General features: G+C 41.6%; 2 protein-coding genes across 5 annotated transcripts in view; one reads left to right on the top strand and one right to left on the bottom strand.

Annotated features, from left to right (window-relative positions):
* LOC307013340 (zinc finger protein Aiolos-like) overlaps nt 1-22,918 on the top strand; it is a 68,748-nt gene that overhangs the window by 26,479 nt on the left and 19,351 nt on the right. For 3 of the 4 annotated variants that reach the window (XM_079640705.1, XM_079640704.1, XM_079640706.1), the window contains one exon: nt 773-867. The gene's annotated coding sequence lies outside the window, so the exon portion shown is untranslated. Of the gene's footprint in view, nt 1-42; nt 159-772; nt 868-22,918 lie in introns of those variants that run through there. The other variant, XM_079640707.1, reaches the window with a different exon arrangement.
* On the bottom strand, nt 2,261-21,615 carry LOC307013932 (insulin-like growth factor-binding protein 4). The gene is made up of 4 exons (XM_079641562.1): nt 20,649-21,615; nt 9,064-9,224; nt 7,528-7,653; nt 2,261-6,569 (listed from the first exon to the last, which is right to left on the bottom strand). Exons 1-4 carry the CDS (start codon nt 21,004-21,006, stop codon nt 6,432-6,434), a joined length of 783 nt encoding a protein of 260 aa, XP_079497688.1. The 5' UTR covers nt 21,007-21,615; the 3' UTR covers nt 2,261-6,431.

Below are 22,918 nucleotides of genomic sequence, written 5' to 3'. Positions count from 1 at the left end.
ATCTTCCAGAATCGCACCCCCACCCTCTGCTCATTCCAGCTGTGCCTTGCCGCGATGCTGTTGCTTCATCGCACTGAGATGTCACAGCTCGTTTCTCACTTATTCATAGAGCAGCAGAAACGTCTTTCCTCTATAACTGGATTCAGAGAAAAGAGAAGGTAACATTACAGTGCAGCTGAATAAGATTTCACATTTTACCTTCAAACATAGTAGGCCTACAGTTACATGTTTACTCTAAATTGTATAAAAGCAAAAGCACAAAACGGGGGGTCTAAAATGTGCCATTTTCAGTTTACTCCAATTTATTTTCTAAACTGTCACAATCTCAGCCTTTAAATGTATTAAAAAATGTTGGAATTATGTATTATGTCACCATACCTTAAGTTGCATTAGGAAGGCTTCGCTATGCTTTTGACAAAATCAAGGTTTCCCTATTCACCCCTCCCTTGTTGTGAGAACTGAAATACGTTGCATTCTTGTTCACATTGTTTGAGAGCCGCCCAGGTCAATAGTTGTAATAGTGTAGTCCCTAAAGATAACAATCCAAAGCCTGTAGGATTTAGCCTACATCTCTGTCCATTCAACCTGAATAGTACTTGTTTTGGATTTGTTAATTGATTGTGTTCATTGTGACCCCGTTTCTTTCTGTTTACACTGCACACTTGAGAGCTTATTTTATTTCCGCTTGACCTGCAGCCTATATAATATGCATACAGACACTGTTGTGATCTCATCTGCAGGTGTGGTGCTTCATGCTCTTTTCATTTACCAGGCGATGGCCAGACGGCTGTACGGATGGGACGGGCGGCAGATTCCACATGAGGCCTGTTAAAGTGTTGGGACACCTGTGATGGAGTACATCTGGAGGTAGGGTGGAGGTCACATGCCTCTTGTAAGCTACTGTGCAGGTTTAACACACACACACTCACGCAGGGCCTCCCATGCGCAGCTGTGGGATTGTGGATGCCCAGAGGCAGAATCGGGCCGTGACATCTATCAGAGGAGAACCTTTGGAGCTGTTTTCGTAGCGCAGCTTCAGACCCAGTTCTTAAGCCTGTAGAGCTCCCCAAAATAGACCCAGGCAGTGGAACTAAGCAGACTTGAAAGTTTACTCTGGCAGTGGATGGTGAGGTATTTTTAGAAGCTGCTGCAGGCATATGTATCATTCCAGAGGTAAATGCCTAGAGTATTATCATTAACCTGTCAGTCAAACATATCCTCAGGGAACATACGGGACAATGATTGGTTACAGAAATTCCAAAAAGTCTACAATAAGTACTTCATTTTCTGATGATTTTGGCACAGTATTAAAAGCGGCTTTGGTTGCTTTTTTTGTATTTTGGAACTCAAAGGTCAACAAAACTAAACTTCAAACACCTAAGAAATCACATTTACTTATCATTCTGTCTTCCTTAATATAACTGTATTCATTCCATTTATGAAACTCTCCATTTTAGATTCTATGTTTTTAAAACCCGGTCTGCTCTGATTGGCTTGCGAGGTAGTTCTCAAGCTGTATGTCAAAAGACTCAGATGGGGGGAGTTGTATATTTAAGTTAGCATGTGAAATACAAGGGGAGCCAAATCTGACTGCCTTTCTGCATCCAACGTTTTTACAGAAAACTGAAACATGTGTTGTCCTATTTCACTGTTTATGGCTTTTTGGAACTCTATATCCCAAAATGTACGTCCTCATGCACTGACAAAGCACTGAGTTTTTAATGATATGCCCCGGTTGTCCATTTTAAAGGAAAAATAAATAAAAACAGTAACATTTAAAACTCTAGGCTTACTGTATATGGCAATTGCCTTGGAGTCTGTAATCACAACAAAACAAACAAACACATGAGAAATATATGTTGTATTCAGTGGTGGAGAGTAACAATATACATTTCCTTAAGTAATGTACTCAAGTACAATTTTGAAGTACTTACTACCTGAGTATTTTTTTAATGCTACTTTATAATTCCACTCCACTACATTTTTGGAAGCCAATATTGCACTTTTTACTCCACTATGTTTATTTGACAGCTTTTATTTACTAATGACTTTTTTTACTCAGATTATTAGCTAATACAAAATATAAATACATTATTAAATAAGCATTGACCTATATGTATAGGTTATGATATCCAGCAACAACTGACTGAAGAAAAAAACCTTTCCAACCAATTTATGTCCCCACTTCCTTTGACTTGTTAGCCCACACACCAACACATTATATAAGCTCAAATCATAATAACAACAGCGAAAGCATAGATTTGTAGTTTCTAAAATGTTTTAATTGATGTATTACAATGTGTACATTTTCATCAGGTAAACATTTACATTATAATGATCATTTCATTTGTTTTTAGATAGCTTCAGTGTTTTAGTATAACGGTCCTGCTCTGGACAAGATACACAAGACCTACGCTGTTTCCAACCACAGTCCATTTGTATGCATGCAAACATTACTTCATATCTTCTACAAATGATTAGATAATATCAAAGGCAAACAGGAACAGTCTATTGGCGATAAATGCAATCACTGTTCAGTACATCAAAGTTAGAGATCAAGCAACGGACTATATCTTATATACACAGTTCATGTTGTTAGAAGGCCCTCTCTCACAAATTGCACTTACCAGAGAAACATTTTTAGTAACCCTGCATCTGGTAATGAATGATAGGGTTTAGCTGGGACTTCAGTGTGTGCATGCAGTTCACTGAATGAGTATTGATGTCTTCAGATACTTTGTCTTTGGGACAGCTCTCAGGATATTTGGTTTGTGACAGTTTTAAGCTGCAGCATGACTCTCCACCCATAGCATCTTCTGTCTATCCGTCTGTGTTTTGGTGAACTATCTTTGGATACATTTCTTTCTTCAGTGACAAGAAAGTAGTCATCAAGTGGCAATACACCAGCAAATTGATCATTGACTTCAGCGACACTACATCACATTCAATTACTCACAGTATGTAGAGTTGTTAGTAACTGGCAACCAACATCTAAAATTCTGACTGATATTACATACAACATAATTACTAGGCCAAGACAGAGACAAGAAAATAAGTTATTTGTGATGTTTTTGTTTTTTTATTGGAATTGGAATTGGTGATTGTGCTTTACCTTATAATATGTAAACCTATTTAAAACTTAATTTTAACTTCTCTGCTTTTTTAAATTTAGATTGAGTGTCTTTAAGGATGCACTGGAGATACTCACAGAAATGCTGAGATGATGTGGGGGAACTTTTGTTAGATTACCTTTGGGAACTCTGGCCCATATGAACTGTCCCCAGTTAGCAGCAGACTCACAATTTATATACGCACTACTGCATTTGAGAAAGAGACCCAATTCAATACGGAAACATTTGCAAAACTACATTATAAAGATAACAATAAAAGTTTCCATGGCACTTCTTTTATTTCTGTTTGCAGCTGAATGAACCTCCCTTCAGTGTTTTGTGCTCAAATAGTCTTATTAAAAGCTGAACAGATCTAAAATAAGGGTTATATTCTGAGAAAGAAATCTGATATATACGATGGAAATGTACAAGTAAAAACTTGAATATTCTCTGAGGAGATACATTTAATAAAAAACAAGGAACGTCATTGTGTTTCAGCTGGATGAATAGACTTCATCACACCACTGACTCCAACCCTTGAGGTGTATTTACCAGCAATAGAAGACCTAATCAAATTATATTTTGCTATCAAATTCAACAGTAAAAAAATACACTTTAGCCTAGATTCACATTATCATGGGCATCCAGATTTTAAATATACATTGCAATAAATTGGGCCTATTCAAAAGAAAACAACAAATTGATTTGGATAAGGTGATACTAGTAGACAGATTACAGATTAATGATACCACTTTAATTCTCAGAAAACATCCTAGTTTGTTTATTGTAAATGTGCGCGATAAGGTTATTTTTTAGAATATTCCCCGTTTCCTGCACACTATCATTAGTTTTTCTCAACCTACATTAGCCTTGATATGCCATCTCAAAAGTAAGAGTCTGAAGACATAAAAATAACAAGAAATCAATTTTGTGACAGAAGCTTTAGTCTGTTTTTTTTTTTAATAGGATTTAATCTTTTTAGACATATCTGTAATAACTGCACTGTAAATGTATTTGTTAGCTTGACATTGATGCTCTTCTTATAATAATGACACATTTAGATACATTTGTGCTTGAGTTAATAAAAACCAAAGTCTCCAACGGGACAGAGCAGGCTGTCCATATCTGGTTGTGATAAACACCAGCATTAGTTTAAGCCTGCTATTCTGCCACAAGTACAACACACTTCTATAAGAATATTACTAGCCTCACTTGCAGCGTCTTGATGAGAAGCTATGATATTTGCACTGGTGAATAACTCATTTTAATATTAGTCTGATGCCCTACAGACGATATGAGAGCCAGCGTTGTCATGTTTCCACATAATCATTATACTCTCTTTACTGCAACTCAACCTCAGTTCCAAGCTTCATGTTGACTTGGAGTGGCTTTGCTGCCAGGAGTTTATTCATTAATGCTTGCTGCTTGTATATTAAAGACTCATCACACCTGCAATGTACAACTTTTGCCAATGAAACAACAGGCCAGCTATCTGAAGTGTTAGTGCAGCGCTATCAAGTGGTACAGTGAAGTGAAGTAGTTGTGTAGGCCGACCCAGAACTTAGCATCACAAGAGCTACCTAGATTAAAAGTTATGGGATTTTCCATAACATTTTGAAATATTGCAGAACATAGCCAACATAGCCAACACATGTTTATGATACACGTTTTGTTCAGCAGTATAATTTTGACATATTTAAAAAATATTTTACTTCTGGCCAATGCAAAAATGCATTGGCCAGAAGCAAACCGCTAACGTTAGGCTCTAAAAAAAACAAACAAAATCCCGGTCACATGACTGAGCATCACCACTGACTTGTAATATTATTTGCCTATACTTATAACTTTAAGTAGTCTCATTAAGCCACTGGTTAGAAGTTTCAGTTGTTAAGACTTATAAAAGCTTCAGACATTCACCATTGCGGTGTTTACTGACGTATTTTATATTGCAGAACAAAACGTGAATATAGCGTAAGCTTAAGGCACCTAAACAAAAACAAAAGGTACATTGACTTTAAAACAACTCATTGCCGGGTTTAAGACTCATTCCTGCACCACTCTATTGTCAGGTAACTTATACATTTCAACAATAACTTTTAATACACACTTCAAAAGCCCTCTTGGCCAGTAGCTAGTGCAGATAGTCACACATGTAGGTGATCCTCACACTTGCTGATACTAAATGCTCCCTTTCTGAAATCCCAGTCTTCTGTTCCATTCTTCAACAATACACCAAAAGTGCAGAAGCCGTTTTGTTTGTTTTTTGGCACGATCAGTATATAGCACCATGAAAGTCCTGCCAAGCAGTCTGTTTGGAGAGAATTCGTTCATGTTGAAGCATATTCATACATCTTCAAAGTAACACTGGCTTGTTAGCACCAGCTGGAGAAATATGATTAGCCTATCAGCAGGGTCCAGGGTGTGTGCCTGCCGCGCTGCCAGTCCCTCCACACCACCAGGATACAGAGCTAGCAGAGTTAGCCACGGGGCGGTGAAGCTAATCTACTCTGGCCTGTCAGAGATACTGTTGTTGAAAGTAATCTCTTTTATCTCACTTTCCACTTTGGTTTGATGTTGGGAAAAGCTATGGCTTATCATTTGGTAACTCATGGCAGGGAACCGTTGCATTCCTTTGCCTCCCCCCTCCCCCGTTTCTTTGTTCATTTGATCTGTTATCATCCCTTATTTTATTGCTCTTGTGTCGTCGCTGAACTAGACTTTGTGTTTGCAAACACATTTTGTGCTTTGTTTTTACCTAGTTACCAGATGGGTGGGGTGATGGACAAATAGGACAGTACAATGAGACGTTACAATCTATTTCACATATTGTGTAAAAAACCAACACAATCCTTTATCTGATCATCTTCCTGGATTGTCCTGATGCAGTTATTCCAGCCGCTCTAGTGCTAACAGCTCCTGTGGTATTTCACGTCTGATTATCTGGTAGGGTTGATGCAACATCATTTTGAACAATCATCTACTGAAGCTAGACTAGAGAAAACAACACATTTTGCTCTCTAACAAAGATCACAATTACCTGTAGCTTTAAAGCGCATGTGTCTAAAGACTTTCGGTCTTGAGGTTCACATAGAAACAATACACAACAAGTGCTCAAACAAATCTGTGATCACATACTCTCACACACAGAAAACAAAATAGCAAAATAAATCAATGGTTTCCTTTTTGTTGCGCAGGCTCAAGTACCGGCCTCAGGTGAAGCGAGGCTTTAGAGCAAAGTCCTTTCCTCGCGTAGTTCTACTAATAAGCACCAGTAGAATCCAGCTGGTCCTGCCCCTCCCCCCCTCCCAGCCCATCCACTCCTCAATCCCTCAGTGTAGCAGTCATTATCTGGTGGCAGTCCAGATCCCCTCGTGGCTCCAGTGGGCCCGGCAGTCTCATGCCCGTCTTCTGGTCCACACACCAGCACTTTCCCCGCAGGCCGTCACGTGCGGGATGACACTGCAGGCAGAAAAGATATATACATATTCTAGTAACTTCTAACAAGTCTCTTTGACTGCAGGTTCAAATATTAAAGCTGCTCTACTCAGCAATGCCATGTATGATAATCATATCTTTACTTTAATGTTGTCCTCCCCTGTGAATAATGCCAAAAAGTGCCACAATGTTTGATCATTTTAACAATTTGCGACTCTTCCAATATCTTTTCTCACAAGGTGGCATTTGGTATCTACTCTTATGACCGACTTTTTAGGGGGCTAAATAATGTATCTCTTTGCATTTCGCTCTGGAAATGAGCCTGCCTAAAACACTGCATGTCTAAAGCCTGTTTGTCTGACCTGTGCTTTACTTCCCAATAGGGTTTATCACAGTGCACATTTGGTTAAACAGTAAAGAGACGCCTGTGAATGTGAGCAGGCAGATACTTTAACCGCGTTACACAATCGACACAACGGAGATTGTGAATGTGTTAGCAGAGCTTTCTTTTATCACTCACTCTGTGTCTGCTTTCTGCTTTGATTGTCTGAGCAGTCTTATCTGTGTTATCTTCTCCGATTGTCTACCTCTTATCTGCGTAGTTGCCCAATCGTGCAAACGCACAATAACAAAAAAGTGACAGCCTCAAAGGGCTAATTGCATCCATAACAGTAATAAAGTGATTTTTGGTAATTGTTTAGAGAAAACCACTTTAACAAACAATTGGTCTCTCTTCGACTCCACAAATCACTGCAAAAAAAGGTCTTGGCATCTCCGTGACAGTCTGCTTGGAGCAAGTCTGTGTTGTTATTCCACTAGTAAGACAACACTTCATCTTCTGCAGGCATGTTTTGCGTTATGTTCCTGATGAAGTTTGAAAGATTTGTCTTTATACTGGCTTTATAATATGGCTTCACAGTTTGCCAGTGCACATGGCCAAATAGTGTTCTGCTCAGTCATTCAATAAAGCCTGATCACAGACCTGTTTAGTGTGGAAATCTCCGTTCCTGTCACAGTTGGGTATTGGGATCGTGAAGAGATCGTCATGTGTGCGGCTATTTGACGCCAACCTGTCCAACGCTCTCTGTAGCTCAGCACGACATGGAGCCTGTAGGAGAAATCACTTTGTTATTTGATGTCTGTACACAACAGCATTCCAGATCAAGTTGGGCAGCACAATGTAGTCTGTTTTAGATCTTGATATGGATGTGTTTTGCAATAATCAAATCTCGGAACACTGCACATTCAAATGTTAATGTCGAAACGACAACACGGTGTGACCACTGCTAAGCTAAAGGAGGCTAATGTTCGGTGTGATGATGTTTAGTTAGTCAAATGTAGTCACTTTTTAGCAACCGCTGTTTTTATGACACATAGAGGCTTTGGAGATTCTCCAGTGGGATGTTCAGTGGTTTATTTTATGTCATATAAAATGTTAAAAATCTCTTCTGTTAACAACAGAATATATGTCAGGCTTCTAACAAAAAACACGTTCAAAAACCATTGACTTTGTGAACAATGAACCAGAAGTGGTAAAATGCTAACTCAATTTCAGGGTTTAAGGAGTCATTCCTGCACCACTCTGAGGAGGAATGTTTGAAATAATGTCTTTAAAGTATCATTTGTTATACTTTAGCTGTACAGTGAAGGCAGCAGTAAGGCAGAGCTTCAACTTGTGTATGAGTTTATTCGTTGCAACTAAAATGGTTATCGGGAAATTAAACAAATAAAACTTCAATGTTCCCAATTGTGCACTCAAACTATTATTGCTGATCTTCAGAAAACAAAATAGGGAGAACATTTAAATGATAAACTTCAAATGAACCACCACATGTAAAAACATCATTCCAGTTTGGCAAAAATTGAATGAACACCAAATATGCAATAAAATAAAAAGTGGAATTTTAAAGTGGGAAATAAATACCAGGCAACTATATGAATTGAGCAATACCAACTTTAACTTTGCTATCATGATTTATATGATGATATAAATCAAATAAAGCAAATCCGGCATAAAAGATAAACTCAACATCGCAGAGGTTTATATTACCAAAGCCAACTAATGATTGCATGTGAATGCATCATTGTGGCCGATTTTTATAATCAATCCGCAAAGCCAATCCAGCTGCTTCACCACAAGTCTTTAAATCCTAACCTATATGCGGGAGACACATGGACATGTTTGGCAAACGTCTGTGTTAAATGAATCCACTAAAATGTGGCAAAAGCAGTCTGTGACTGATTAATGTGGATGTTATGATCCCCCTCTTGCCAACATTAAAGCATCAAATTGTATGCTGATGTCAATGTGCACCTGTACTTTATTCCGCAAGACCGCAATTAAATGTTACGGTCTGTAAATAACAAATTTGTACATTTATAACCTGACTGTTACGCTTGTGGCTTTGGAAATATAAAGCCTTAATGTGAAACACCTGCTGGGCTGAGGCTTTTGCAGCAGAAGGGATTGCCTGAGTTTGTTGTTTTCTCTGTACATGTCAGAAGACGTTGCTCTCACCAGTGCCGCCTTGGCCTCCTCCCGGGCGTTGTTATTTCTCTGGTTGGATTTGGGAGGGTGTCGGGCCAGGGTCTTCTGTATGCAGCGCTTGTCCTGCGGACTGCAGCGGATGTTGCTGTTGTTCGGGTGTTCAGGGATGATCTCATCCTGCCTCTCCATTGCTAAAGGACGAGGGGAAATGTTTTAGTTCCTCCATGTCAACAAATTGGACATTGCACTGACGTCAAGTATTACATAAACAGTTGTAGGAGGCTGAACTGACATTGTTCCACATTTCCAAACTTTTGTTGAGGTTTTCAATGAAGCTCTAAATGTCTGTCTTCATATTTTGTGACATCCCCCCCAAAAACTATTTTAAATCCTTAAAGGATTATCCCTTAAAATTAATAAACGGGTTCAATAGAAGAAGCCCTATTATGTGACATGCTTTAATGTTTAGAGATGTCGGCAATGTCCCGCCCCTTAGCCTATAACAATGTGTAGGAGCGCTAGCCAGCGCGAGTGTTACATAGTGATGTCACTATGTGAACAAGTTTGTGAGAGCTAAATTCCATCTGGAGGGAACTTTATTCAGGATTTTAGCCTTTGATGACCATTTACATGCACAAAAACCTATAGAACACACTACAGGATAGGAAACCACTCAAAAGCATTAAAGGGCCTCTTTAAAGTAGTGATGCATTTGAATATACCATGTCAGAATGAACCTCCATTAATGTGCAGCAAGTGGGAGAGAACAGTTTACAAATGTTGGATTGAAAAATTATATTTTGTTGTTGTGAATTTTGGAAATAATTACATCCATCATTCTCCAATAACAGTAGACTTTTGGACTTTTACAATGCTCTGGAGTTATTTTAAAATGTTGTTTTGCACAAGTCAGTTACACAAGACTGTGTAATCGAATTCTACAAATACTTCATATGATAATATTTATAAGTACAGTTTTCTTTTTTCTGCCTCCGTGCACAGATACAGACTTAAAACACAATGAATACCATGCAAACACATTTAATGCTGATTTATAATTCAATGTGTTTTAATGATATGAGCACAATATGAGGCAATGAGTCCTTGTCCACCATGTTCAGCTATATGCCATGTGATGTAGGCTAAAAAGGAGGCCAGGTTAACCTCAAGGACACAGAGCCATGTTCCCGCTCTGGGGGGTAATCTGCTCTACTCCTGCACCACCGCCATGCCACCAGCTCTGAGGCTTTTTATACCATACCACCCCTGTCCTACCACCCTCTGTACATTATGGTCTGTGCCACATTCACCTTTGCATCCCTATAATCCTGCAGATCTGCGGCCCTTCAGGCAGACAGCTGCTTCCTCAGGAAATGCCCCCCTCCCTCCTCATTCTCCACCCCTCCACAACAACCTCCCTCCGTGCCAGATGGAGGTTGTTAGAGGGTATTTGCACTGTCACAAGTGGGTGGGTGGGTGGGTGTGTGTGTGTGTGTGTGTGTGTGTGTGTGTGTGTGTGTGTGTGTGTGTGTGTGTGTGTGTGTGTGTGTGTGTGTGTGTGTGTGTGTGTGTGTGTGTGTGTGTGTGTGTGTGTGTGTGTGTGTGTGTGTGTGTGTGTGTGTGTGTGTGTGTGTGTGTGTGTGTGTGTGTGTGTGTGTGTGTGTGTGTGTGTGGGTGTGTGTGTGTGTGTGTGTGTGTGTGTGAAGATAGCTAAAATGGGGGTAAGGGGTTTTGTGTGTGCTTTTTCACCTGTGGCCAACAAGACTTGGCAGAGTGTAGTCTTTTTGCTCATAACCCGGGGCATTTTACAGATTGGCACTAGAATCAAAGCACTTTAAACTGTGTGTGTGAAGCTGTTCTCGCTCCGATCATTGAACCAGATCTGAGCCATGGTTAATATCGAAGGTCACTGCCAGGTATTCACTGAATAGCTCTTGGCAAAGAAACATCAAGGTGGCTTAGTACTCTTCTTAATCTTGTGCAATGTGCAGCTTTTTTTCACATCCACATACAAACAATCCAAACCATCCCAAGCTTTAGTCCGAGCCCCGCTGTTTACAGGAAATTGATGCTGGGCCATTTTTGGGATATTATAATTTTTTAAACAACTTGGCGACCTGTGTTGGAAGGTGACCGTGTGTGTCTAAACTTCACAGACATTTTGCTCCGCTTGTCTTTCCGTGGGGAAGTGTCTCTCGGCTGTTTGTATTTTTAGTCTTGTTGCTGTTAAGGCTCACCGATTCAGCACTTTGTTCCACAAGCGCCAACAGAGTTTAAGCTGTTTTTTTTTCTTCCAAGTTGTTCTTTCTCCTCTTTCGCCAATTCAAACTTTTCCGATTCTGAGTTTCTCAGTAAGGAGAGCCAAAGTGATGTTGAAGTGGGTCAGGGGTGGCATGTCCTGTTTGCTACCACTGCTGTTTTCTGCAGAGGAAGTTGCCACTGCTCTGTTTTCATTTGATTTGGATCAGCAGCTCGTCTGCTGTGCATTATCAGCCATGGAGCTGATACGGTGCTCTGCCAGTCACAAGTGCACAGCAAAAATAAATACATCTTGATAAACATCTATGCTAAACAATCTAACTTAGATTCAGAAACTGCCTTCACCTGTCTTTTTTTGTTTTAATATGTTGTCATTCTAAGCCAAAAGAGAATCCCCTTAGTGAGACATTTGTACAAAAACCTGAGATGCACCTTTTTAAAAAATAACATAATATCTGCTCTATTAATACAAATATGCTGAGGATCGCTACAGGATGCTCATGAAGCGTGGTGCGTAGATTATCCATTTACATTTGAGTCTGAAGACCCTAACAGGAGCTGCTGAGTATCCTTACATCCCAGTTCCATCATGTTTGTATATGTATGTATCTATATGTATAATATTTTAAAAGTAACAGCAAAGTGGCAAACCTATGTAAGAAGTCATGACGGTTATATTTTGCAACTATAGAATGTCCCACTCAGTTCATATATTGGTCACAATCATAGGCTGGATAAAATGTGGACCTTGTCTCTGTGATATGGTTATTCAAGAGCCAATGTTCAGTTCACCACCAAAATTATCCAAACTCTTGGCTAATCCAAAATGGGAGGAGAGGTGGATCCTTGGTGGCAGACCCGGCCAGCAGCTAGAAACCTGTGACCTCACCCACCTGTCACTCAATGTGGCCGTGCACGTCATTTTGCATAATTTTTAGGAAATAATATAATCATAATAAGTGGTTTCAATTGTTTTTATCTATTTAATTTTATACACTCATTATATAGAGACCACAAAAAAGTGTTTGTACCAGGATGGTAACATGTCTATACGGCTGTAAAGCTGGTAATTTTAACATGTATCTGTATAGGGATTGACTTGCATTTTTGATCGAGCTTAAAGTGGAATGTTAAGGAAATGTAGCTTTTGCATTCCGCAAATTTGTCACAATGTAACCAAAATGTCAAGTATTCCATATAGAAAGTAGTTCTTTGTTTGAGCAATTTTTTTACTTTTTTACTTTTTGTTGCAGTGATGTAGGACTGTACCTCAGGGCGTGTTATACACTGTGACATCACTGATGGGTGGGGTTAAAAATGCAACTGGTGCGTAGTTCTAGGTGTCCCATAGCCCATGAAAACATTGTAAACGATTTGTCTTTTCCTTTGAACCCATCCTCACTATTTAGTGCATTGAAGAGTCACGGCTCAGTGCACAGGCATCAGATCTTTTCCTGAGGCCTTTGCCTTAGCCGGGGTCATTCCTGTTCCTCCACCTTATTCATCCATGTTTTATAAACACAGGGATTAGATTGCTTTTAACAAAGAATCGCTCCATAAACCTTGCCCATAGAGGCTTATATGTCAATTTCATTTCAAACTTTCACAAGATGCGGGAAAACATTGAGTGTAATGTTTTGGTTCTTGTGACAGAGATAGAAATAATAGATTATACTATATTGACAGCAACTAATCTCCTGAAAAATGAACACTCTTTGGGGAAGCCACTCTTCCAAAGTGTTTGATAAGTGTTTTTACAACACCGAGAGCTGGCAGACAGCTCCAAAGTCAACTAGGCCTTGTCCCAAAAAAGTGTTCACTTTAGTCAACACTGGATCCTGGTTTCCTGGCAGGAGCTTTCTTTGAATCAGTTAATCATCTGAGTCAATGTTTGGGGCACTCCTAAAAAAACTGTCAAAGACTACTAGGGGTAAAAAGGCCAGTGGAAATGTTGGATAAGGGTCATTTGTCAAAGAAAATATAGTTAAATCAACAGTGAATCACAAATGCAACCTTTGTGAAAAGGAAAACTGCTGGACTGACTGATGCTTCTTTGGCCACTTTGCTTTCTACTGATGTTATAAAACAGACATCCTGAAGTACGACACGTCTGAGCCTGAATCCAAAGAGAGCAGGGCAGCACCAGTTGACTGTCCTTTTTCTTTAACACTTTTACAAGCAGATCATCTTAAAGACAAACATTTTAGTGAGGGATAAAAAATGCACATTCCTACTTTCAATCATAAACTGCTGCGAAAATCAAAGAAAGTGCATCCCAAAAAAATAAATAAAGCCATGATCATCTCCCAGTTAGATTACCTTCAGTACAAACATTGCTTTGATCTTGACAAAAACCCTTTGGATTGCACTGGTGGAAATCAAACATGGTTTTATATCATTTGTCATATAAATTCAATACAGAGCAGTGTTTCCCCCAGGATGGAGTCATAGCAGCATAATGTGAGCGCGTGGAATTCTTTAGTGCGTGCGAAGTGCGCACCGCCAATTTGTTTCTATGAGTCTGCCAGCACAAGAAAGGCTCTTGAGGCCTCGTACCAGGGCCGGTTCTAGCCAATTTGCTGCCCTAGGCGAGATTTTAGGCGAGATTTTATATATAAAGATTAAATGAAAAATACAAAAGACAAAAGACAAATACACTACAAAAACAGAAACTTATTGACATAGGTGATATACGTCAAATGTATTCAGTACTGTATGAACATGTTTTAATTGGGGGGTGGACGTCACATCCTCTAGGGGGGTCCGGGGGTATGCCCCCCGACAAGATATCTTTGAACATTTTAAAGTAAAATGCTTCAATCTGATGCACTTTGAGCACACAATTACTAGAGACCTGATCTAAGGGGTACAACTCTAAAACACCCATATGAAAAAAGACTGGTTTACATTTTAATAATCAAATAAGTATGTGAACATAACCAATAACCTACCATAGCCAATAACAAATAAATGTAACTTATTTTATTTTTGTTGTTCATTCATATCTTATCCTAGTTAAAATTTATTAATGTATGCATATTTTTGTATCTCACCAACTTTAAACGATATTTTTGGTTTACTGTCCTATAGTATACATTGGAATGATTTCAAACCTGTTTTTATCTATCCTAATAATTATAAAGGAGTGCCTTGGAAATATGTGTTTACATAATTTGTAAACACATTAAGATAACTTAGACTACAATCAGAGAGTCCCTAACCTCACCTGGGCTGCTTATCTCTCTCAGTCTGACAGCAGAGGACTCTCCCTCCACCTTGTTGTTGAAACAGCTCCTTATGTGTTTTAGAGCAGCTAGCTAACCAGATGCTAACAACAAAAATACCATACATACACACACCGACCAATCGAGGGCTTTGATTTATGATCGGTATGGAAGTGGCCATGTCGGCAGGCCACATCATGTAGACAGACAGTCACCCTGTGTGAGGCAAACCCACATTTGCGCAGCGTTGCGTTCACAATACATAATAAAAAATAAAAAAAGTAAATCGCCAGACCAGCTTAACAGGCCAGGCCATCGGGAAACCTCCCGGTCCTCCCGATGGCCAGTCCAGGCCTGCCTATTACAGTGGCAATGTCTCAAGATTTAGCTAAATACACCTTTTTGAACATACAGTTACATAAATACTACAAATCCACATAACAAAGAATCAAAATGGGTCGGCACTTACTATTATTTATTTTAAAAAAAAGAAACGTATCATTATTTATAAAAAAAAAATTGTTTTAAATTATTTTTTCCATTCACTTCATTTGAGTGGATTGCCCTTTTTAAAATATATGTATAATTTCAGTGCAAGGAGAGGAAGTTAATACTACAGTATCTTAACGAACCAGTGACTAGACATAGTACCTGAAATATCAATACAAGTATTTATCATTATATGAAAGGCATGTGTTAAAGGAGACCTATTATGCAAAATCCACTTGGTCATGTCTTTTATACATCAACATGGGTCCCCTCTGGGCAAAGAGATTCTGAAAGTTTCAGGAAAAAAGACCCCCTCTCTTTTTGTCCTGATCCATTTATATAAAGTCTGAAAATGAGCTGATTTTGGCCACTTTATGATGTCATAACGATTTGTTGGCTTGTGTAACCATTAGCCAATAACCAACCAAGGTATGGTTTTATGAAGCAGGCGCGCAAGCGGTTACGTCATGACGCAAACAATGACGCAATGACGCAGCACCAGTCGGGCTCTGAGCGGCGTGAACAGAGCGGGAGCTGAACCGAAGAACCGGTTCCGAACCAGAAAAGCTCTAGCACGGAGCTAGAACGGGAAAAGCCTTGGTGTGAAAGGGGTATCAGAGGTGCGTAGGGAGTGGCTCCTTATTTTCATCTAAAGTAAAAGACACAGAATCAGCACTTTTGAAACAGGGCTGAAACAGAGGGGATTATGGGGTGCTGCAATGATCTGTTTGGGGTTTCAGACAAACACTTCAGAGACATGTTTTGTATATATCTGAGACCTATAATATATTGATGCAAAACAGTATAATAGGGGACCTTTAACATTAAGTCAATACATCCACATGTAAATTGCCTCTTTGTTTTATTGGATCAGATAATATTAGATTTACTTTACTGATCCCAATTTGGGAAACATTTTTGATTATGTCTGTAAGAGAAGTTTGTTCAAGTAAAGCACTTTCAAATGTAAAAAAACCGCCATAAAAATCTAAATTGCCAACTTCCTGTTGGGTTAACGACATTCCTCCAATAGACTTTTTTTGTTGTGTCTGCGTGTCGCATACATACGGTGGCTGACAGGTGGGACGGGCTACAATGGCCCAAAACACTTCCATTAGGAGAAACACGCTGCACTTTCAAAAACAATACAAATATATAGAAACACAAATGTGCCAAAACACATGCATATGAGGAAAAATCTTCACCAACTTGACGAAACATGTGCAACGTTGCATAAAAGTAAGGTTGCAAATACAAAACGCTGTAAGCTAGCTAGCTAATGTAGCTAACCTTCTCATTTCAAATATATTGACAAAAACCTACAATCATGAAACAGGCTAACTCTGTGAGATTGCCAACATTTGAATCTCCTAATGTCACCAAGCGCTACGGTCCCAGCTGTGTGCATCACTTTTTATTGTCACTGTTTCCGTTGTGTTTTGTGCTTCTTACAGCGTTTTGTCTAAGCAGCATGTGTTTTGGCACAATTGTGTTTTTATTAGGGCTGTCAAGTTAACGCGTTAATAACGCGTTAACGCAAAAAATAATTAACGGCAATAATTATTTTAACGCGATTGACGCAGGTGTATTTTTTGTCCTCGGCCGCCCCGTAGTTTCAGAGCGCATCAAGTTTAAAAGACCATCTACAAGCTGATGCTGACAGCCCCGCTCCTGCCTCCCGCTTGTGGCAGACAACACTTCCACGCTCACCGGCAGGCCCGGACTGGCCATCGGGAGGACCGGGAGGTGTATGTGTGGCGCGAGCGAGAACGCGCACACCTTACGTGTATTTTTGTTGTTAGCATCTGGTGCTAGCTAGCTGCGCTAACGGATATAAGGAGCTGTTTAAATGAAAACAGAGGAGCGACATTTCGCCGAGCACTTGACTTAATGCAGGTAGCCAGACAGTGGGACATTGTGGGAAAAGTCAGCACACTCAGCACGGATAGTGCGCGCAACATGATTGCAGCGTCCAGGCAGCTCCCGTTCGAGCATATGCCTTGAGTTGCACATAGCTCCAATGATCCATCACAGTACACACACACACACACACACACACACACACACACACACACACACACACACACACACACACACACACACACATTTTATGAGAGGTTCCAGGTTGAATTGAGGCGGATATTTGTAATGTTCAGAGGTTGTTGTGTTGAGAATATTCATGAGAATATTTGTCATTTTTCAAATGATAAACAAACATTTGCATGAAGCATATTTGTCCACTCATATGATGATAAGAGTATTAAAAACTTGAAAAATATCCCTCTAAGGTACATTTAGAACAGATAAAAAATGTGCGATTAATTTGCGATTAATCGCAATTAACTATGGACAATCATGCGATTAATCGCGATTAAATATTTTAATCGACTGACAGCCCTAGTTTTTATATTTATATCCCTTTTGAAAATGCAGTGGTCACCGTGCATACCTACAAAATTCACACATCTAGGACAATTGCTCACATGGCAATGTGGAGCCAATTTGGCACACCCAAAAGCAAAAATTATTTTCCAAGAATTCCAACGTTTCACTGTCCTGCTCAGATTGGGCCTGTGTTCATGGCCAGGACTATGTTGGCCTGTTTGTGTCCCTCACCTTCAACACGAGAAGGGGGCTGATCAAATGTACTCCTGCATGAGAGCCGCAGCTGTACAAATGGGCTGCATAGCACAAAAGAAAGCAAACACACAACAATAAGGGACATCTGCTGAAAGATCTTGTGGAAAATTCACACATAGCACATCCACATCTCCCAAAACGTGCTGAGGAAAATCAAAGTTAGCATGCTGCTTTCATCAAAACCTGCGTGCGTCACAGCAAATTGGGGCGCAGTTGGACAGAGTCACGCTTCGTCAACAGCTCCATTCATGCAACTCCTTCAGTGCCTGTAGGTGTAAGACTTTTCATATCTGACATCTGTATCAGTTTGTAAATAATATCCGTTTCACTGTCAGAGGGAAGCATTCGAACACGACACCAGGGCCGACTCGGCAGGAATGCAGTAGCAAACGCCAACATACGCATTATGATTCATTCTGAGTATCTAGTTAGCGAGGGTTTCTAAGAATGAAAGATTAAGATGAAATGAAGCTGTCTCAAGAATATGAGGTTGATAAAACTTTTCTTTTTTAAATACACAAGGAGTGATAGTTCATAACCTTTGCCAGCTTGATTTCATGAATTTGTATTAGCTTCTTCTTTCATTAGTAGCAAGTATAAAACCAGCCTTAAAGAGAGGTCACGAAGCAGCACACATTTTATGCATGTGTTATTTTGCAGTATCTGGATGCAGAGCTGCAACTATTAGCATCCTAAATTCCCTTCAGTGGACTGTGGAGCTCTGCCTCTATCTCAGGGTACTTTTCATTATAAATTCTCTTGGTTTTTAAAAACCCTCTTCTATTTTTATCTAGCATGTTCACTGTTGCTAGGAGTGGGGCAGTGTCAGACATGTATTCAGGAGATGCACCCCCTTGTTTAATAATGCATAAGTACGGTGAATGCGCCACAAAGGAAATCTCCTGCTTGTGACTGGAGTTGCTATTCGCCTCTCCCCCTACGCCTTTCTGATTGTCTCTCCCCCTGCCATGGTTTACTTTGAACATTCTTATCCAGCGATCTGAGCTGCTGCCCGGCAGAATTGATTTACAGTGCCGTGCTTCCCCGCTTTGTTATGACAGATTCCAGCGGTAAGAAGGAGTGTGCAGGCAAACAGACTTGAGCACTCAGATTACAGAACACCCAAAACAAATGTATGAACTTTCCAAAATACTGCCGCCCCGCCCCGGACCGGAGACTCCCTCCTTGTGCTCTGAAACCCGGCTGATCGGTCAGCATCAAAGAGCCGAAACAATAACCCTTCTGCAAGACGGACAGCCCCCAGTTTTATTATCAGGCTCTGAGCAGCTTTCCTCTTCTTTCTGATTCCATTTAGACATGCAACGCCTAACCTACGCTGGCCCTGCACACAGAGCAGAAGGCTCTCATTTCAACTCTGGCAGCAAGAGCGCCGATGAGCTCATCCTTATGAAGGAGCTGGACGCGGTGGGCGATGCGATCCAAGGCTTGTTGGGGGGGCGGGGGTGCACACGGGGCCAGGGGAAACAGATGCCACAATGAAGATGAGAGTCCTGGGAGTTTTCTATTGGCTAAGTTCATCCAAATCTTTGGTGTTCTGGCACTTACAGACACTCTACTACCATTACTGTCTGGGAGATCAGTGGAACAAACGACTGGCAGGTTAGCTGATGATCTGGAACCAATGAAAGAGCCACCTTGTCTAAGACACATTATTACAACTGTCTCATATGGCTTAATGGAAACCAACACCACTCCCTTTGTGGAGAGCAGAGGAAGATAAACACTGGAGACAGGAGAAGAAGTCAACGTTAAAGCAGTGAACTGGAAGCGTAGATAAGACTTCCAGTATGAGATGTCCCACCTTGTGAAAGTGGAAACGGACTTTCTGTTTGGAAAGTGAATGCAACAATAAAGAAGGAAATAAAAAGCTGTACCAAAAGAGTGTGATTGAGACATTTAGATGTCTGCAGCAGCAGGAGGAGGAAGAGGAGGAGGCGGCACGGGGGCATCCATGAAAGAGCACCAAATGAATTACTGATTGCAGAGAGCTCTAATAGCCCCACGCTGGCCACACTCCATTACAGTCATTTCATACGCAGCTTTTATTACCTCCTCCTATTACAAACACACACACACACATTCACTTTCCCACACACACGCTCTCATTCCCACAATGCATTTCAATTCAGTGCACGTCAACCTGCAGGATCTCAGTTTAGTATTTGCATGATGAGCTATATGCAGGTATAACTCCGTATTAACAAAATGCATGGTTCCTTCCTCACGAGCACGTCACACGGTCATACACGCTGCAGAAAGATGCAGCAGAAGCTCCTCACACACACTCACACGCCCACCTCAGCTATCAGGAGCCGGCTCTGCGTCTCACAGCAGGGCCCCTCTCTCAGCGAGCAGCCGGCAGTGTGTGCACCCCCCCATCAGGCCATGTGCGAGGAGCTGGGGAGTGTCCAGGCTCTGGTTCGGGGCTTAGCCGTGATTAGGGTCAACAAGCAGCACATTGTTAAACACACACACACACACACACACACCTTACTTTGACCGTGCCCGGCTCAGGTAAGGCCCAGGGAGCGGAGTCAGAAGATATTCTGGTCTGCTTGGTGGAGACCTGCTCAGCTGTGGCCGACCCTAAGAGAGCATCTTCACATTTGCACATATCAAATATGATCTAAATGCTTTGGATCTGTAACCCTAGCTGTAATTTACAATAAATGGTAAATGGACTGTATTTATAAGAACTTTTCCAGTTTTTAAAACGTCAGCATTCACACACATTCATACAGACGGCACCTGCTCAGGAACACTAACACTCAGACACCCTTTGCTATGACATCGGAACCAATTTGGATTTAAGTATCTTGCCCAAGGACTCATCAACATGTTGACTGAAAGGTTTGAGGATCAATCCACCAACCTTCCATTTGGAGGATGACCATCTACCTCCTGAGCCACTGCCACCCTCTAAACTAAAAGAAAGTAAACAGAAAATATATTCTCCATGAGTTCAGACCCCTTTACTCTCACCTGAGTTGTCCTCCACCTCCCTCTCGTCAGTGCACACCCCCTGGCCATGCATCAGAGAGTGCAGCGGCCTCTCGACGCCATGTGGCGGGTAGCAGCGGAGGCCCGTGGTACACCGGGGCGAGTAGACGCCACAGTGGGCCCCTTTGGGCAGGGCGCAGGTGGGGCAGCAGCCACAGCCGGGCTCCCGCACCGTCTCCTCGCAGCCGTCAGGCAGGCGGCAGCTGGCCAGCCTCTCCTCGGTGCACAGCGGGCAGCGGATGGCCTGGTCCGACAGGCACAGTGCCAGCAGCGACAGGGCGCCAAATGCCCAAAGGGTCCAGCAGGACGGAGCCGCTGCCCCGCCACCTCCACGCACCATGACAGCCCTGGCACCTGCACACAATCCTTCTAGGCTCCCCTTTGCCTTCCTCTCCCCTCACTTTCTACTTCCACTGCAGATTTGAGAGAGAGGTTTGAGAGGAGCGCTTTGTCCAGGACGCTCTTTGATATTTTCAGCTGGTTAGTGTTTCAATTGCAGGGACACAAAGCCTCTGCTGTATTGCCTCTCTGTTCCTCTGATTCAATTTCACAGTGCAGAAATTGGAGCCAGCTTCTGATGTGCGAGTGACGTGGTGATAGGAACTAGTTATTGTTACGTTAGAATGAACAGGAAGGATTTCCAGCACTGTGTTCAGGTGAGTTTTGTTGTCACTCCGATTTTAGTCCAGAAGCTCGCGCGCCCTCGAACGAGCCCCCAAAAAATCCGGTCTAAAATTGTCCAAATGCAGAGCAGGACATGAAAAGGCAGTGTTTGAAGTAACAGCTGCAGTTACCCCTCTTGCTTGTGTGCAGTGTAAAGGCTCCTGAGAATGGCTCAACACGAGTGGCTCTCCTTGGACTTTATACTGGTCCATGGACACGCCTCTTTCTACAGTGAGAAAGGAGCTGAAAAGCACAGCAGAGAAAAGCCAGGCTAAAGCTCTCTCCCTCTGTCTCCCTCTGTCTTACTCTCACACACAAGCTTACACACACTCTCCCTCAATAGTCCTTTCTCAATCCTGAGTGCATGCAGGGGAAAAATCAACCTCTCACTTGTTCACACACAGGTTTCTCTTATCGTCTTCAGTCATAGGTGTTCGACTTATTTCATCAAAGAAATACCTGTTTATATGATGATCTGAAATGATGAAACGCCAACAAAGAAAACTGAGAACACACCAGTCCTGTTCCACTTTAATAAACCCCAAATGCCCGAAACACACACTCACACACTCTCACACACTCTCACACATGTATGTGCCTCGGGGGTCGAAACATTGTTCAAACAACAAAGCAACCTCAAGCCTGCTCACTCAACAAGGCGTTGTGTGTGTGTGTGTGTGTGTGTGTGTGTGTGTGTGTGTGTGTGTGTGTGTGTGTGTGTGTGTGTGTGTGTGTGTGTGTGTGTGTGTGTGTGTGTGTGTGTGTGTGTGTGTGTGTGTGTGTGTGTGTGTGTGTGTGTGTGTGTGTGTGTGTGTGTGTGTGTGTGTGACTTGTGCGTCAAGTGGTCACTCTGTCTATCCCCCTCATTATGTCAGCCCCCAGATCTCTCTCTCTTTCTCTCCCTTGCTACTAACGGGAGTGGGCAGCTATAAAAGGCAAATGGACAGTCTATCCACCCCCCCCCCCCCTCCCTCTTCAATGCCCCCCAGACGGTCCTAAAAAAGCCTCCCTCCACTGGGATCACAGGATAACTTTTAACAACGTTTCCAAAGTGGGCCAGTTTATGATACGTGTGTGTTTGTGATCATGAAAGAGTGTGTGAATCAGCGTGTGTGGGAGATATGCCCTGCACCCAGCCTTAAAGGGTTTGAATCATGGCTTTTATTGGTCGAAGTCTCATTCTTTTTTTTTTCCTATTTTCCTTGGCCTCCGTTTTGCCATGGAAACCCAGCATGTATTGTAATGCCTTTGTGAGAGCGCTTTTTTTCAGCTCTTTTCCTTGGGCTGGTAGCTGGTTGCCATCGGCGGACCATGGGCCGCAGCCAAGCCTCAGCAGCACTCAGGTGGTGCCGCAGTGTGTGTTGTTGTTGGTTACATGGCATCTACATTCCTCATTACTCAAACTTGATCAGAAATAACATTAATGCCCGTTATTCAGCCACTCATTGCATCGCAAGGGAAATATTTGAAAGAAAACGACATCTGTTCAATTTCACTTAAACAGCCCGTCTGGCATCGGGCAGTTATTGGAGCGGCTCACTGATCCTGGAGCTCACCAGAGAGCCAGCAGTTTCATTATGTGTCATTTA

The sequence above is a fragment of the Notothenia rossii genome (genome assembly GCF_949606895.1).
Source record: "Notothenia rossii genome assembly, chromosome: 1".
In the NCBI taxonomy this organism is placed as follows: Eukaryota; Metazoa; Chordata; class Actinopteri; order Perciformes; family Nototheniidae; genus Notothenia; species Notothenia rossii.
The sequence above is the reverse complement of the archived record's forward strand: the minus strand, read 5'-3'. Positions and strand labels throughout refer to the sequence as shown.

Excerpts from the sequence above, each read along its gene's own strand:
- LOC307013932 (XM_079641562.1), bottom strand. The coding sequence starts at position 21,006 with ATGGTGCGTGGAGGTGGCGGGGCAGCGGCTCCGTCCTGCTGGACCCTT. Across the intron at positions 9,225-20,648 it reads GGAGGTGGAGGACAACTCAG|CAATGGAGAGGCAGGATGAG; the intron begins GTGAGAGTAAAG and ends CTCGTCCTTTAG. Across the intron at positions 6,570-7,527 it reads GAGATTTCCACACTAAACAG|TGTCATCCCGCACGTGACGG; the intron begins GTCTGTGATCAG and ends TTCTGCCTGCAG.